At 54.4% G+C, this 17500-nt stretch overlaps 1 protein-coding gene across 1 annotated transcript in view; it reads left to right on the top strand.

Moving 5' to 3' along the window:
• Positions 1-13033, top strand: part of LOC144488694 (gamma-aminobutyric acid receptor-associated protein-like 1) — a 30095-nt gene extending 17062 nt beyond the window's left edge. The window contains exon 4 of the mRNA XM_078206783.1: positions 491-13033. Within this exon, the coding sequence (XP_078062909.1) occupies positions 491-556 (66 nt within the window). The 3' untranslated portion in view covers positions 557-13033. The remainder of the gene's footprint in view (positions 1-490) is intronic.
• The last annotated feature ends 4467 nt before the right edge of the window (positions 13034-17500 follow it).

A 17500-nucleotide genomic window follows, 5' to 3' on the forward strand; every position in this document is an offset into this window, starting at 1 on the left:
CTTAGTGTCCAAAGATGTGGTTAGGTGGATTGGCCATGCTAAATTGCCCCTTAGTATCAGGGGGGTTAGCAGGGTATATACATGGGGTTATGGGGATAGGGGCTGGGTGGGATTGTTGTCAGTGCTCGTTGGGCCGAATGGCCTCCTTCCTGCGCTATGGGGATTCTATGATTCCAGCCGCCGCTGTTTGGTGTCCTCTGGGGAGGCATTTATTCCTCCACACCCCTGCGGCCCCACCAGCGGTGGGTGGCACGGAGGGGAGACTTGGCCGAGCTTACTCGCCAGCTACCCCTGAGTGGGAGTCGCGTGGGCCACCTCCCTTCCCGCCTTGAGCCGCGTAGAGTCAGAAACGAGTCCCACCCTGGCATCCATTAACTCTCTCTCTCTTTCTCTTTCTCTCTCTTCTCCCTCTCCATAATTACTTCCCCCACCTCACCCACTCCTCCTCTCCCCCTCTCTCCCTCCCCCCCCCCTCACCCCCCCACGACAGGACAACCATGAAGACGATTTCTTCCTCTACGTAGCCTACAGTGACGAAAGCGTCTACGGCGACTGACTCCGCGATCGGACATCCCTCCCTCCTCCCGCCATCCCCCTGCTCCTCTGCTCGTAGCAACCTTTATTTCCTTGTTCCTTTCTCCCCAGCGCGTCGACCAATGCTTGCCTCCAACTGCCCACGATTGACGGGCCTGGGGGCTGCTACGGAGACTGTCGGCGAGACCACACTGCGGCACACGGCTGCCATCAGACGCTTGAACGGGCCTACCATCTTTAAGGGCGGCACGGTGGGTCAGCGCTGCGGCCTCATTGCGCCAGGGACCCGGGTTCGATTCCCGGCCTCGGGTCACTGTCTGCAAAGTTTGCACCTTCTCCCGCCCCGTGTCTGCGTGGGTTTTCCTCCGGGTGCTCCGGTTTCCTCCCCCAGTCCAAAGATGTGCAGGTTCGGTGGATTGTCCATGCTAAATTGCCCCTTAGTGTCCAAAGATGTGCAGGTTAGATGCATTAGCCATGCTAAATTGTCCCTTAGTGTCTAAAGATGTTCAGGTTATGTGGAGTGGCCATGCTAAATTGCCCCTTAGTGTCCAAAGATATGCAGGTTGGGTGGATTGGCCATGCTAAATCGCCCCTTAGTGTCTAAAGATGTGCAGGTTAGGTGGATTGGCCATGCTAAATTGCCCCTTAGTGTCCAAAGATGTGTAGGTTAGGCGGATTGGCCATGCTAAATTGTCCCTTAGTGTCTAAAGATGTACAGGTTAGGTGGATTGGCCATGCTAAATTGCCCCTTAGTGTCCAAAGATATGCAGGTTGGGTGGATTGGCCATGCTAAATCGCCCCTTAGTGTCTAAAGATGTGCAGGTTAGGTGGATTGGCCATGCTAAATTGTCCCTTAGTGTCCAAAGATATGCAGGTTGGGTGGATTGGCTATGCTAAATTGTCCCTTAGTGTCCAAAGATGTGTAGGTTAGGCGGATTGGCCATGCTAAATTGTCCCTTAGTGTCTAAAGATGTGCAGATTAGGTGGATTGGCCATGTTAAATTGTCCCTTAGTGTCTAAAGATGTACAGGTTATGTGGATTGGCCATGCTAAATCGCCCCTTAGTGTCTAAAGATGTGCAGGTTAGGTGGATTGGCCATGCTAAATTGTCCCTTAGTGTCCAAAGATATGCAGGTTGGGTGGATTGGCCATGCTAAATTGTCCCTTAGTGTCCAAAGATGTGTCGGTTAGGCGGATTGGCCATGCTAAATTGTCCCCTTAGTGTCCAAAGATGCACGGGTTAGGTGGATTGGCCATGCTAAAATACCCCTCTTAGTGTCTTAAGATGGGCAGGTTCGGTGGATTGGCCATGCTAAATTGTCCCTTAGTGTCCAAAGATATGCAGGTTGGGTGGATTGGCCATGCTAAATTGTCCCTTAGTGTCCAAAGATGTGTAGGTTAGGCGGATTGGCCATGCTAAATTGTCCCCTTAGTGTCCAAAGATGCACGGGTTAGGTGGATTGGCCATGCTAAAATACCCCTCTTAGTGTCTTAAGATGTGCAGGTTCGGTGGATTGGCCATGCTAACATAGAACAGTACAGCACAGAACAGGCCCTTCGGCCCACGATGTTGTGCGAGCTTTATCTGAAACCAAGATCAAGCTATCCCACTCCCTATCATCCTGGTGTGCTCCATGTGCCTATCCAATAACCGCTTAAATGTTCCTAAAGTGTCTGACTCCACTATCGCTGCAGGCAGTCCATTCCACACCCCAACCACTCTCTGCGTAAAGAACCTACCTCTGATATCCTTCCTGTATCTCCCACCACGAACCCTATAGTTATGCTAAATTGTCCCTTAGTGTCCAAAGATGTGCAGGTTAGGTGGATTGGCCATGCTAAATTGCCCTTATTGTCCAAAGATGTGCAGATTAGGTGGATTGGCCATGCTAAATTGCCCTTATTGTCCAAAGATGTGCAGGTTAGGTGGATTGGCCGTGCTAAATTGCCCTTATTGTCCAAAGATGTGCAGGTTAGGTGGATTGGCCATGTTAAATTGCCCCTTAGTGTCCAAAGATGTGCAGGTTAGGTGGATTGGCCATGCTAAATTGTCCCTTAGTGTCCAAAGATGCACGGGTTTGGCAGATTGGGCCATGCTAAAATACCCCTCTTAGTGTCTGAAGATGTGCAGGTTTGGTGGATTGGCCATGCTAAATTGTCCCCTTAGTGTCCAAAGGTGCACGGGTTAGGTGGATTGGCCATGCTAAATTGTCCCCTTAGTGTCTAAAGGTGCACGGGTTTGGTGGATTGGCCATGCTAAATTGTCCCCTTAGTGTCCAAAGGTGCACGGGTTCGGTGGATTGGCCATGCGAACATAGAACAGTACAGCACAGAACAGGCCCTTCGGCCCACGATGTTGTGCCGAGCTTTATCTGAAACCAAGATCAAGCTATCCCACTCCCTATCATCCTGGTGTGCTCCATGTGCCTATCCAATAACCGCTTAAATGTTCCTAAAGTGTCTGACTCCACTATCACTGCAGGCAGTCCATTCCACACCCCAACCACTCTCTGCGTAAAGAACCTACCTCTGATATCCTTCCTGTATCTCCCACCACGAACCCTATAGTTATGCTAAATTGCCCCTTAGTGTCCAAAGATGTGCAGGTTGGGTGGATTGGCCATGCTAAGTTGTCCCTTAGTGTCCAAAGATGTGCAGGTTGGGTGGATTGGCCATGCTAAATTGTCCCTTAGTGTCCAAAGATGTGCAGGTTAGGTGGATTAGCCATGCTAAATTGCCCCTTAGTGTCCAAAGATGAGCAGGTTAGGTGGATTGGCCATGCTAAATTGTCCCTTAGTGTCTAAAGATGTGCAGGTTAGGTGGATTGGCCATGCTAAATTGTCCCTTAGTGTCCAAAGATATGCAGGTTGGGTGGATTGGCTATGCTAAATTGTCCCTTAGTGTCCAAAGATGTGTAGGTTAGGCGGATTGGCCATGCTAAATTGTCCCTTAGTGTCTAAAGATGTGCAGATTAGGTGGATTGGCCATGTTAAATTGTCCCTTAGTGTCTAAAGATGTACAGGTTATGTGGATTGGCCATGCTAAATCGCCCCTTAGTGTCTAAAGATGTGCAGGTTAGGTGGATTGGCCATGCTAAATTGTCCCTTAGTGTCCAAAGATATGCAGGTTGGGTGGATTGGCCATGCTAAATTGTCCCTTAGTGTCCAAAGATGTGTAGGTTAGGCGGATTGGCCATGCTAAATTGTCCCCTTAGTGTCCAAAGATGCACGGGTTAGGTGGATTGGCCATGCTAAAATACCCCTCTTAGTGTCTTAAGATGGGCAGGTTCGGTGGATTGGCCATGCTAAATTGTCCCTTAGTGTCCAAAGATATGCAGGTTGGGTGGATTGGCCATGCTAAATTGTCCCTTAGTGTCCAAAGATGTGTAGGTTAGGCGGATTGGCCATGCTAAATTGTCCCCTTAGTGTCCAAAGATGCACGGGTTAGGTGGATTGGCCATGCTAAAATACCCCTCTTAGTGTCTTAAGATGTGCAGGTTCGGTGGATTGGCCATGCTAACATAGAACAGTACAGCACAGAACAGGCCCTTCGGCCCACGATGTTGTGCGAGCTTTATCTGAAACCAAGATCAAGCTATCCCACTCCCTATCATCCTGGTGTGCTCCATGTGCCTATCCAATAACCGCTTAAATGTTCCTAAAGTGTCTGACTCCACTATCGCTGCAGGCAGTCCATTCCACACCCCAACCACTCTCTGCGTAAAGAACCTACCTCTGATATCCTTCCTGTATCTCCCACCACGAACCCTATAGTTATGCTAAATTGTCCCTTAGTGTCCAAAGATGTGCAGGTTAGGTGGATTGGCCATGCTAAATTGCCCTTATTGTCCAAAGATGTGCAGATTAGGTGGATTGGCCATGCTAAATTGCCCTTATTGTCCAAAGATGTGCAGGTTAGGTGGATTGGCCGTGCTAAATTGCCCTTATTGTCCAAAGATGTGCAGGTTAGGTGGATTGGCCATGTTAAATTGCCCCTTAGTGTCCAAAGATGTGCAGGTTAGGTGGATTGGCCATGCTAAATTGTCCCTTAGTGTCCAAAGATGCACGGGTTTGGCAGATTGGGCCATGCTAAAATACCCCTCTTAGTGTCTGAAGATGTGCAGGTTTGGTGGATTGGCCATGCTAAATTGTCCCCTTAGTGTCCAAAGGTGCACGGGTTAGGTGGATTGGCCATGCTAAATTGTCCCCTTAGTGTCTAAAGGTGCACGGGTTTGGTGGATTGGCCATGCTAAATTGTCCCCTTAGTGTCCAAAGGTGCACGGGTTCGGTGGATTGGCCATGCGAACATAGAACAGTACAGCACAGAACAGGCCCTTCGGCCCACGATGTTGTGCCGAGCTTTATCTGAAACCAAGATCAAGCTATCCCACTCCCTATCATCCTGGTGTGCTCCATGTGCCTATCCAATAACCGCTTAAATGTTCCTAAAGTGTCTGACTCCACTATCACTGCAGGCAGTCCATTCCACACCCCAACCACTCTCTGCGTAAAGAACCTACCTCTGATATCCTTCCTGTATCTCCCACCACGAACCCTATAGTTATGCTAAATTGCCCCTTAGTGTCCAAAGATGTGCAGGTTGGGTGGATTGGCCATGCTAAGTTGTCCCTTAGTGTCCAAAGATGTGCAGGTTGGGTGGATTGGCCATGCTAAATTGTCCCTTAGTGTCCAAAGATGTGCAGGTTAGGTGGATTAGCCATGCTAAATTGCCCCTTAGTGTCCAAAGATGAGCAGGTTAGGTGGATTGGCCATGCTAAATTGTCCCTTAGTGTCCAAAGATGTGCAGGTTGGGTGGATTGGCCATGCTAAATTGTCCCTTAGTGTCCAAAGATGTGCAGGTTGGGTGGATTGGCCATGCAAAATTGCCCCTTAGTGTCCAAAGATGAGCAGGTTAGGTGGATTGGCCATGATAAATTGTCCCTTAGTGTCCAAAGGTGAGCAAGTTAGGTGAATTGGCCATGCTAAATTGCCCCTTAGTGTCCAAAGATGTGCAGGTTAGGTGGATTGGCCATGCTAAATTGTCCCTTAGTGTCCAAAGATGTGCAGGTTAGGTGGATTGGCCATGATAAATTGTCCCTTAGTGTCCAAAGGTGAGCAAGTTAGGTGAATTGGCCATGCTAAATTGTCCCTTAGTGTCCAAAGATGTGCGGGTTAGGTGGATTGGCCATGCTAAATTGTCCCTTAGTGTCCAAAGGTGAGCAAGTTAGGTGAATTGGCCATGCTAAATTGTCCCTTAGTGTCCAAAGATGTGCAGGTTAGGGTGGATTGGCCATGCTAAATTGCCCCTTAGTGTCCAAAGATGTGCAGGTTAGGTGGATTGGCCATGCTAAATTGCCCCTTAGTGTCCAAAGATGTGCAGGTTAGGTGGATTGGCCATGCTAAATTGCCCCTTAGTGTCCCGGGATGCAGAGGTTAGAGGGATTAGTGGGGTAAATATGAGGGGTTATGGGGATAGGACCCAGGAGGGATTGTTCTTGGTGGAAAGGGGCTGAACGGATTCCTTCCAGCACTGATTAAGCTGATTTTGATATGATTTGATTTATTATTGTCACATCGGGTGGACTCTCAGAGGCTTTTTCCCAGGGCTGAAATGGCTGCTACGAGAGGACACAGGTTTAAGGTGCTGGGGGGTAGGTACAGGGGAGATGTTAGGGGTACGTTTTTCACACAGAGGGTGGTGGGCGAGTGGAATCGGCTGCCGTCAGTGGTGGTGGAGGCAAACTCAATTGGGTCTTTTAAGAGACTCCTGGATGAGTACATGGGACTTAATAGGATGGAGGGTTATAGGTCGGCCTAAAAGGTAGGGATATGTTCGGCACAACTTGTGGGGCCGAAGGGCCTGCTTTGTGCTGTAGTTTTTCTCTGTTTCTCTGTATTAGCATACAGTAAAAAGTATTGTTTCTTGCACGCTATACAGACAAAGCATACCGTTCATAGGGTAGGAAAGGAGAGAGTGCAGAATGTAGTGTTACAGTCACAGCTAGGGTGTAGAGAAAGATCAACTTAATGCGAGGTAGGTCCATTCAAAAGTCTGACGGCAGCAGGGAAGAAGCTGTTCTTGAGTCGGTCGGTACGTGACCTCAGACTTTTGTATCTTTTTCCCGACGGAAGAAGGTGGAAGAGAGAATGTCCGGGGTTCGTGGGGGGGTCCTTGATTATGCCGGCTGCTTTTCCCCGAGGTAGCGGGAAGCGTAGACGGATTTGATGGATGGGAGGCTGGTTTGCGTGATGGAACTGGGCTACGTTCACACGACCCTTTGTAGTTCCTTGCGGTCTTGGGCAGAGCAGGAGCCCCAGACCAAGCTGTGATACAACCAGAAAGAATGCTTTCCATGGTGCATCTGTAAAAAAATTGGTGAGAGTCGTAGCGGACATGCCGAATTTCCTTAGTCTTCTGAGAAAGTAGAGGCGTTGGTGGGGCTTTCTTAAGTATAGTGTCGGCGTGGGGGGGACCAGGACAGGTTGTGGGTGATCTGGACACCTAGAAATCCCAATCCTGATATAGATAAACCCCCCACCCCCACCTCCCAAAGCTCTACCCCAGTCTCTCGCCGCACCCTCTCTCTCTATGCATTCAAAAGTCCAAAGCAATTTCCTCTCATCCAGCTAGTTCTGCCTGCCTGGGAACAAGCCCCATTGTTCAAACAAGTCTTCAGGTATCCTTCCATGCGAGGAGCTTTGCCAAGGTCAAACTATCCCTGGCTGTGTCACAGTCTGCGGGGGTCTCTCTCTCTCTCTCACACACATTGAAGGTGGAGACGAGAAGGAATTGCTCAGAGAGCGATTACTCTGCGGGGTTCTCTCTCACTCCCTGGAGAGCAGTGGGGGCTGAGGGTCACGGAATGTATATACGAAGCTGAGGGAGATGGGTTGCTGATCGGCGAGGGAGTTGCGAGTTATGCGGGGGGTGGGAGGAAGGAGAGACAGGAAAGATTTGATTTGATTTATTATTGTCACATGTACTGGGATGCAGTGAAAAGTATTCCTTCTTGCGCGCTATACAGACAAAGCATACCGTTCATAGAGAAGGAAAGGAGAGGGTGCAGAATGTAGTGTTACAGTCAAAGCTAGGGGTGTAGAGAAAGATCAACTTAATATTGGATTTGATTTATTATTGTCACTGGGATGCAGTGAAAAGTATTCCTTCTTGCGCGCTATACAGACAAAGCATACCGTTCATAGAGAAGGAAAGGAGAGAGTGCAGAATGTAGTGTTACTGTCACAGCTAGGGTGTAGAGAAAGATCAACTTAATATTTAATTTGATTTATTATTGTCACGTATTAGCATACAGTGAAAAGTATTATTTCTTGCACGCTACACAGACAAAGCATACTGTTCATAGAGTGCAGAGGGGAGAAGGAAAGGAGAGAGTGCAGAATGTAGGGTTACAGTCATAGCTAGGGGTGCAGAGAAAGATCAACTCAATGCGAGGTGGGTCCATTCAAAGGTCCGGCGGCAGCAGGGAAGAAGCTGTTCTTGAGTCGGTTGGTGCGTGACCTCAGACTTTTTCCCGGCGGAAGAGAGAATGTCCGGGCTGCGTGGAGGGAGGGTCCTTGATGATGCTGGCTGCTTTGCCGAGCAAACCTGAAGCTCTCGACCCTTTCTACTTCATCCCCGTTGATGTAGACAGGAGCATGTTCTCCTTTACGCTTCCTGAAGTCGATGACAATCTCCTTCGTTGTGTTGACATTGAGGGAGAGATTATTGTTGCCGCACCAGTTCACCAGATTCTCTATTTCATTCCTGTGCTCTGTCTCCTCATTGTTTGAGATCCGACCCACTCCGGTGGTGTCGTCAGCAAACTTGAAGATCGAGTTGGAGGGGAATTTGGCCGCACAGTCAGAGGTATAAGGAGTATAGTAGGGGGGAGTGGCCTCCCCACCCCAAGAGGACCTCCCCACCTCTTCCCCATATCCCTTTCACCCATTTTTTAAAAATCAGAAAAATATCTGTCCCCTTTTTGAAACCATTCTACGATTCAGACTCCACCGTGCTAAGGGGCAGAGAGTTCCACGAATCCAACACCCTCTGCGAGAAATAGTTCCTCCTCATCTCAGTTCTAAATCTACCGCCTCTCAACCTATACCTGTGACCTCTTGTTCGAGATTGCCCCAAAAGGGGAAACATTTTGTCTACATTCACTCTGTCAATCCCTTTTATAGACCTCAATCAGATTCCCCTCTCAACCTTCGAAACTCCAGCGAGTACAAGCCCAAAATGTTTAATATCTCCTCCTATCGCAACCCCTTTCATCCCCGGAACTCATCTGGTGAATCGCCCTCTGAACTACCTCCAATGCCACTATGTCCTCCCTCAAATGACCTGGATGAGGAAGCGGAGGGATGGGTTGGTAAGTTTGCCGACGACACGAAGGTTGGCGGGGTTGTGGATAGTCTGGAGGGATGTCAGAAGTTACAGAGGGACATAGATAGGATGCAAGACTGGGCAGAGAAGTGGCAGATGGACTTCAACCCAGATAAATGCGTCGTGGTCCATTTTGGTAGGACAAATATGGTGAAGGAGTACAATATAAAGGGAAAGACTCTTAGTACGGTAAAGGATCAGAAGGGCCTTGGGGTCCGGGTCCATAGGACTCTAAAATCGGCCCCGCAGGTGGAGGAGGTGGTTAAGAAGGCGTATGGTGTGCTGGCCTTTATCAATCGAGGGATTGAGTTCAGGAGTCCGGGGATAATGATGCAGCTATATAAGACCCTCGTCAGACCCCACTTGGCGTACTGTGCTCAGTTCTGGTCGCCTCACTATAGGAAGGATGTGGAAAAGATTGAAAGGGTGCAGAGGAGATTTACAAGGATGTTGCCTGGATTGAGTGGCATGCCTTATGAGGATAGGCTGAGGGAGCTCGGTCTTTTCTCTTTGGAGAGACGAAGGATGAGAGGAGACCTAATAGAGGTGTACAAGATGTTGAGAGGCATAGATCGGGTGGACTCTCAGAGGTTTTTTCCCAGGGTGGAAATGTCTGCTACGAGAGGACACAGGTTTAAGGTGCTGGGGGGTAGGTACAGGGGAAATGTTAGGGGTAAGTTTTTCACACAGAGGGTGGTGGGGAGTGGAATCGGCTGCCGTCAGTGGTGGTGGAGGCAAACTCAATAGGGTCTTTTAAGAGACTCCTGGATGAGTACATGGGACTTAATAGGATGGAGGGTTATAGGTAGGTCCAGAAGGTAGGGGTGTGTTCGGCACAACTTGTGGGCTGAAGGGCCTGTTTGTGCTGTAGTTTTTCTATGTTCTAAATAAAAAGTCTCACAACACCAGGTTAAAGTTTAACAGGTTTATTTGGAATCACCACCTTTCCGAGCGCTGCTGCTTCATCAGTTGAGTGATGAAGGAGCAGCGCTCCGAAAGCTCATGATTCTGAATCCCACTCAACACCAACGCCCTGTACAATTCCAACAACTTAAGAGTCATAGAGGTTTACAGCATGGAAACAGGCCCTTCGGCCCAACTTGTCCATGCCGCCCTTTTTTGAAACCCCTAAGCTACTCCCAATTGCCCGCATTTGGCCCATATCCCTCTATACCCATCTTACCCGTGTAACTGTCTAAATGCTTTTTAAAAGACAACATTGTCCCCGCCTCTACTACTGCCTCTGGCAGCTTGTTCCAGACACTCACCACCCTCTGTGTGAAAAAATTGCCCCTCTAGATTCTTTTGTATCTCTCCCCTCTCACCTTAAACCTATGCCCTCTAGTTTTAGACTCCCCTACCTTTGGGAAAAGATGTTGACTATCTAACTGATCTGTGCCCCTCATTATTTTATAGACCTCTATACGATCACCCCTCAGCCTCCTGCACTCCAGAGAAAAAAGTCCCAGTCTATCCAGCCTCTCCTTATAACTCAAACCATCAAGTCCCGGTAGCATAGAACCCTACAGTGCAGAAGGAGGCCATTCGGCCCATCGAGTCTGCACCGACCACAATCCCACCCAGGCCCTACCCCCACATATTTTACCCGCTAATCCCCCCTCTAACCTACGCATCCCAGGACTCTCAGGGACAATTTTTAACCTGGCCAATCAACCTAAGCCGCACATCTTTGGACTGTGGGAGGAAACCGGAGCACCCGGAGGAAACCCACGCAGACACGAGGAGAATGTGCACAGACAGTGACCCGAGCCAGGAATCGAACCCGGGACCCTGGAGCTGTGAAGCAGCAGTGCTAACCACTGTTCTACCGTGCCGCCCGGTAACATCCTAGTAAATCTTTTCTGCACTCTTTCTAGTTTAATAATATCCTTTCTATAATAGGGTGACCAGAACTGTCCACAGTATTCCAAGTGTGGCCTTACCAATGTCTTGTACAACTTAAAAGTTAAAAAGTTTGTTTATTTGTTACAGTAGGCTGACATTAACACTGTAACGAAGTTACTGTGAAAATCCCCTAGTCGCCACACTCCAGCGCCTGTTCGGGTTCCACTGAGGGAGAATTTAGCATGGCCAATGCACCTAACCAGCACGTCTTTCGGACTGTGGGAGGAAACCGGAGCACCCGGAGGAAACCCACGCAGACACGGGGAGAACGTGCAGACTCCGCACAGACAGTGACCCAAGCCGGGAGTTGAACCCAGCTCCCTGGTGCTGTGAGGCAGCAGCGCTAACCCACTGTGCCACCCCAACTTCAACAAGGCGTCCCAACTCCTGTATTCAACGTTCTGACCGATGAAACCAAGCATGCCTTCTTCACCACTCTGTCCACCTGTGACTCCACTTTCAAGGAGCGGTACCCCTCGATCTCTGTGTTCTGTAACTCTCCCCAACGCCCGACCATTAACTGAGTAAGTCCTGCCCCCGGTTCGATCGACCAAAATGCATCACCTCGCATTTATCTAAATTAAACTGCATCTGCCATTCGTCAGCCCACTGGCCCAATTGATCACGATCCCGTTGCAATTGGAGATAACCTTCTTCACTGTCCACTGTGCCACCAATCTTGGTGTCATCTGCAAACATACGAACCATGCCTCCTATATTCTCATCCAAATCATTGACATAAATGACAAATAACAGTGGAATTCTCTGCTTTTGTACTCCGGTCTCTTTGCGATAAATTCTGACATTCCATTTGACCTACTTATTGCGTGCTGCACCTGCACACCCTTCTCCAATTCATCAACAAAGACGCCCATATCCCTCTACCCAAACGCATTTTGAATCTGCTTTCCGTCCAGATAATTAAGCCAACGTCATCTGTGCAGAGGTTCGAGAGGGAGGGGGTTACGAGGAACGAGGCAAAGACACCCATGCTAGGCCGCAGCCTGACCCGTGATCAAACTCCATAGCAACGCCCTTGCCGACGGGCACTTTATTGAGATTACTCTGTGTCGTCTCTGCTGTTTTGTGTGCCTGTGCGCGCTTGAGTGTGTGGCGTATGGGGAGACTGCTCCCCAAGCACCCCCCCCCCCCGCCGCCCCACCATCCTTCCCCGCCCCGTTTGGCTTGTTTCCCGAGATGAGTTAAGATTCGGCGAGAGAGAGAGAGGCGATGGAACATGTCCCAATAGCAGTGAGTGAGGGGTGAGACATTTCACCCTTCGGGGGAGAGCGGTGGGTTGGGGGGGGGAGTTATGAGGCCCATTCCTGTGTAGCGTGTTCAAGAGAGAGAGGGGCTGAATGGCCTCCTCTTGTTCCTGTGTAACAGGCTCAAGAGAGAGGGGCTGAATGGCCTCCTCCTGTTCCTGTGTAACAGGCTCAAGAGAGAGGGGCTGAATGGCCTCCTCCTGTTCCTGTGTAACAGGCTCGAGAGAGAGGGGCTGAATGGCCTCCTCCTGTTCCTGTGTCACAGGCTGGAGAGAGAGAGGGGCTGAATGGCCTCCTCCTGTTCATCTAACAGGTTCAAGAGAGAGAGGGGCTGAATGGTCTCCTCCTGTTCCTGTGTAACAGGCTCGATAGAGAGAGAGAGGGGCTGAATGGTCGCCTCCTGTTCCCGTGTAACAGGCTCGATAGAGAGAGAGAGGGGCTGAATGGCCTCCTCCTGTTCCTCGAACAGGCTCAAGAGAGATGGGATGAATGGGCCCCCTCTTGTTCCTGTGTAACAGGCTTGAGAGAGAGAGAGAGGGGCTGAATGGCCTCCTCCTGTTCCTGTGTAACAGGCTGGAGAGAGAGGGGCTGAATGACCTCCTCCTGTTCCTGTGTAACAGGCTCGAGAGAGAGGGGCTGAATGGCCTCCTCCTGTTCCTGTGTAACAGGATCGAGAGAGAGCGGCTGAATGGGCCTCCTTCTGTTCTTGTGCAACAGGCTCGAGGGAGACAGAGAGGGGCTGAATACCTTCCTCCTGTCCCTGTATAATAGGCTGGAGAGAGAGAGGGGCTGAATGGCCTCCACTTGTTAAGAGCGAGTTGCTTCTGACATACTTAGGGAATAATTGTCACTGGACTGCACAGAGTTCCAAAGCTTGTTTATGTGTTAAAAACATTTATGTGGAAAAAATAATTTTTGTCAATTAAAAATATGGAAATGCCTGAGAGGTTGTCCATCCATTATTGCTGAAATTTCTGCAACATGTCTCTCGATTCTGGAAACTTCCAAGATTCAATGCTGAGGGAGCGCCGCACTGTGGGAGGGTCAGTGCTGAGGGAGCGCCGCACTGTGGGAGGGTCAGTGCTGAGGGAGCGCCACACTGTGGGAGGGTCAGTGCTGAGGGATCGCCGCACTGTGGGAGGGTCAGTGCTGAGGGAGCGCCGCACTGTGGGAGGGTCAGTGCTGAGGGATCGCCGCACTGTGGGAGGGTCAGTGCTGAGGGAGTGCCGCACTGTGGGAGGGTCAGTGCTGAGGGAGCGCCACACTGTGGGAGGGTCAGTGCTGAGGGATCGCCGCACTGTGGGAGGGTCAGTGCTGAGGGAGCGCCGCACTGTGGGAGGGTCAGTACTGAGGGATCGCCGCACTGTGGGAGGGTCAGTGCTGAGGGAGCGCCGCACTGTGGGAGGGTCGGTGCTGAGGGAGCGCCGCACTGTGGGAGGGTCGGTGCTGAGGGAGCGCCGCACTGTGGGAGGGTCGGTGCTGAGGGAGCGCCGCACTGTGGGAGGGTCGGTGCTGAGGGAGCGCCGCACTGTGGGAGGGTCAGTGCTGAGGGAGCGCCGCACTGTGGGAGGGTCGGTGCTGAGGGAGTGCCGCACTGTGGGAGGGTCAGTGCTGAGGGAGCGCCGCACTGTGGGAGGGTCGGTGCTGAGGGAGCGCCGCACTGTGGGAGGGTCAGTGCTGAGGGAGTGCCGCACTGTGGGAGGGTCAGTGCTGAGGGAGCGCCGCACTGTGGGAGGGTCAGTGCTGAGGGAGCGCCGCACTGTGGGAGGGTCAGTGCTGAGGGAGTGCCGCACTGTGGGAGGGTCAGTGCTGAGGGAGCGCCGCACTGTGGGAGGGTCGGTGCTGAGGGAGTGCCGCACTGTTGGAGGGTCAGTGCTGAGGGAGCGCCGCACTGTGTGAGGGTCAGTGCTGAGGGAGTGCCGCACTGTGGGAGGGTCAGTGCCGAGGGAGCGCCGCACTGTTGGAAGGTCAGTGCTGAGGGAGCGCCGTACTGTGGGAGGGTCAGTGCAGAGGGAGCGCCGCACTGTGGGAGGGTCAGTGCTGAGGGAGCGCCGCACTGTGGGAGGGTCAGTGCTGAGGGAGCGCCGCACTGTGGGAGGGTCAGTGCTGAGGGAGCGCCGCACTGTGGGAGGGTCGGTGTTGAGGGAGCGCCGCACTGTGGGAGGGTCGGTGCTGAGGGAGCGCCGCACTGTGGGAGGGTCAGTGCTGAGGGAGCGCCGCACTGTGGGAGGGTCGGTGCTGAGGGAGCGCCGCACTGTGGGAGGGTCAGTGCTGAGGGAGCGCCACACTGTGGGAGGGTCAGTGCTGAGGGAGCGCCACACTGTGGGTCAGTGCTGAGGGAGCGCCGCACTGTGGGAGGGTCAGTGCTGAGGGAGCGCCGCACTGTGGGAGGGTCAGTGCTGAGGGAGCGCCACACTGTGGGTCTGTGCTGAGGGAGCGCCGCACTGTCAGAGGGTCAGTGCTGAGGGAGCTTTGGCGAAGATTTGAGAGGCAGCGTTGCGGTGGGGCGGGGAGTGGGGCAGGGTGGTGGCAGTGCCCTTTTCCCCAACACCTTGATGTGTTGTGGGATCATGCTGTGCACGTGGGATCTTGTTGTGCGGATGTCTCTTTCTTTCTGCGACCCCAGAAAAGGGAGGCGAGGGTGAACGTGGCGAGGGAGGGCGACCCGAGGAGCGGGCGAGGGGCGGAGGGAACGGCGGACCGCCCCCAGCGATGCGGGGCCCTTGGCGACCATGTTGGAACGGCAACCACTTGGGAAAGGGTCTCATGAACACCCCCCCCCTTCCCTTCCCCCACAATAATCCTCGGTGCAATTTGTTACTCTCTATGAGTCGGTCAACCTTGATTGGTAGTTCCCCCCCCCGCCCCTTTGACCGTCCCTTGACCCTCAATTGGAGGTGCCTGTCCCTTTAAATGGCCATGACTTGGCACCATTTGGCCCTCCTTGCCCCCATTGGCCGGTCTGGTGCATCCCTTCGCACTCTGATTGGCCCCCCCTTCTGCCAATCCTGCCTTCCTGTGCGCCGATTGGTCCGCCCCCTCCGCAGCCCACCCCCTTCTCTGTCTGGATTGGTCAGTCCGGCTGTCCATTATCCTCGAACGCCCGCCCTCCGCTGAAACCAGCCTTCGTCAACAGTCCCGGTGTCGGGCTGCCGTGATTGGTGCGAGCGGCCGTCAATCTCCCGGGGAGTCCCGCCCTCTGACCAATGGACACACGCATTGATCACATGCCCCACCCCCCCCCCCCTGCCGGAAAGCCAATTGGACGGAGGGGCTAACGTCAATCCCAGTTGTTGATCCCGCGGCCCGGGTGGTGACGTGTCACCATTGTTACGTCAGTGATCGACGATTGGCCGCCACTGACGTCAATCAAAGGCCAGCCGGAGGGCAGGGGGGGGGGGCCGGGCGACTGTGGCGATTGGCTGAAGGGAGAGGTAGGCCCCGCCCTCACCGACTCGTCACCACGTCGGACAAAAGGCTGGCGCTCCAAACCCCGCCCCCTTGCGGGCGGCGTGCAAGGTGATTGGAGGGCGGTGCGGAGATGGAGGCGCCGATTGGACAAGAGCAGCTGTCGGTCCGAACACAACCGAAGGGATTCCGGCTGCTGATTGGACGGCCAAGCTGCCCGTCCCAGGAAGGGGGCGGGATCCAGGCGCCGATTGGTCGCCCCGGCTGCCAGTCTGGCTGTAGAGGGGCGGGGCGAGGATGCTGATTGGACGGGCCGGCTGCCAGTCAGTCGGGAGAGGGCGGGATGTTGACCAGCCCAGAGAGTGAGGAAGGGGGTGGGGGGGAGTAGCCGGCCGCCATTTTGTTTTTCCCGGTTGCAGCGGCAGTGAGCGGGCGGGATTGCAGTGGATTTGATATCGATATTGCGGAGTGCTTTATCCGGGAGGGGGGCGGGGGAAAGAGATTTGTGAACTTATTCAGCAGAAGATAAGGCGCTGAGACAAGATGCGGTTCCAGTACCAGAGGGAGCAGCCGTTCGAGGTGCGGCGGGCTGAGGGCGAGAAGATCCGAGCCAAATACCCGGATAAAGTGCCGGTGAGTGGAGCCAGGCCGCCCGGCGTCATGGCGTCACCGCGTGCGCGGATTAAACCCCGCCCCCTTGCCCCGTCCCCGCCCCCTTGCCCCTGTCCCCTTGCACTGTCCCCGCCCCCTTGCCCTGACCCCGCCCCCTTGCACACTCCCCGCCCCTTTCATTGTCCACCCCCATTGCGTCATTCCCAGACTCCCGCCTCTCCTATTGTCCGCCAGGCCCCGCCCCCTCGCCTTGATCACGCCCTCTCCCTCTCTCCCCGCCCCCTTCCATTGTTACCGCACTCGCGTCATCTCCAGATCCCGCCCCCTGCCCCACAGCCAACCCCCCCCTCCTCCAGACCCCGCCCCCTCCCCAGACCCGCCCCCTCCCATTGTGCCACCAGACCCCGCCCCCTTCCATTGTCCCACCCGACCCCGCCCCCTCCCATTGTCCCCCCCAGACCCCGCCCCCTCCCACTGTCCCCCAGACCCCGCCCCCTCCCATTGTCCCCCCCAGACCCCGCCCCCTCCCATTGTCCCCCCCAGACCCCGCCCCCTCCCATTGTCCCCCCCAGACCCCGCCCCCTCCCATTGTCCCCCCCAGACCCCGCCCCCTCCCATTGTCCCCCAGACCCCGCCCCCTCCCATTGCCCCCCAGACCCCGCCCCCTCCCATTGTCCCCCCCAGACCCCGCCCCCTCCCATTGTCCCCCCCCAGACCCCGCCCCCTCCCATTGTCCCCCCCAGACCCCGCCCCCTCCCATTGTCCCCCCCAGACCCCGCCCCCTCCCACTGTCCCCCAGACCCCGCCCCCTCCCACTGTCCCCCCCAGACCCCGCCCCCTCCCACCGTCCCCCCGACCCCGCCCCCTCCCACCGTCCCCCCCGACCCCGCCCCCTCCCACTGTCCCTCGGACCCCGCCCCCTCCCACCGTCCCCCCGACCCCGCCCCCTCCCACTGTCCCCCCAGACCCCGCCCCCTCCCACCGTCCCCCCGACCCCGCCCCCTCCCACCGTCCCCCCGACCCCGCCCCCTCCCACTGTCCCTCGGACCCCGCCCCCTCCCACTGTCCCTCGGACCCCGCCCCCTCCCACTGTCCCTCGGACCCCGCCCCCTCCCACTGTCCCTCGGACCCCGCCCCCTCCCACTGTCCCTCGGACCCCGCCCCCTCCCACTGTCCCTCGGACCCCGCCCCCTCCCACTGTCCCTCGGACCCCGCCCCCTCCCACTGCCCCCCCAGACCCCGCCCCCTCCCACTGCCCCCCAGACCCCGCCCCCTCCAATTACCCCCCAGACCCCGCCCCCTCCCACTGCCCCCAGACCCCACCCCCTCCCACTGCCCCCAGACCCCGCCCCCTCCCATTGTCCCCCAGACCCCGCCCCCTCCCATTGTCC

Source organism: Mustelus asterias, unplaced genomic scaffold (genome assembly GCF_964213995.1).
Source record: "Mustelus asterias unplaced genomic scaffold, sMusAst1.hap1.1 HAP1_SCAFFOLD_1781, whole genome shotgun sequence".
NCBI lineage: Eukaryota > Metazoa > Chordata > Chondrichthyes > Carcharhiniformes > Triakidae > Mustelus > Mustelus asterias.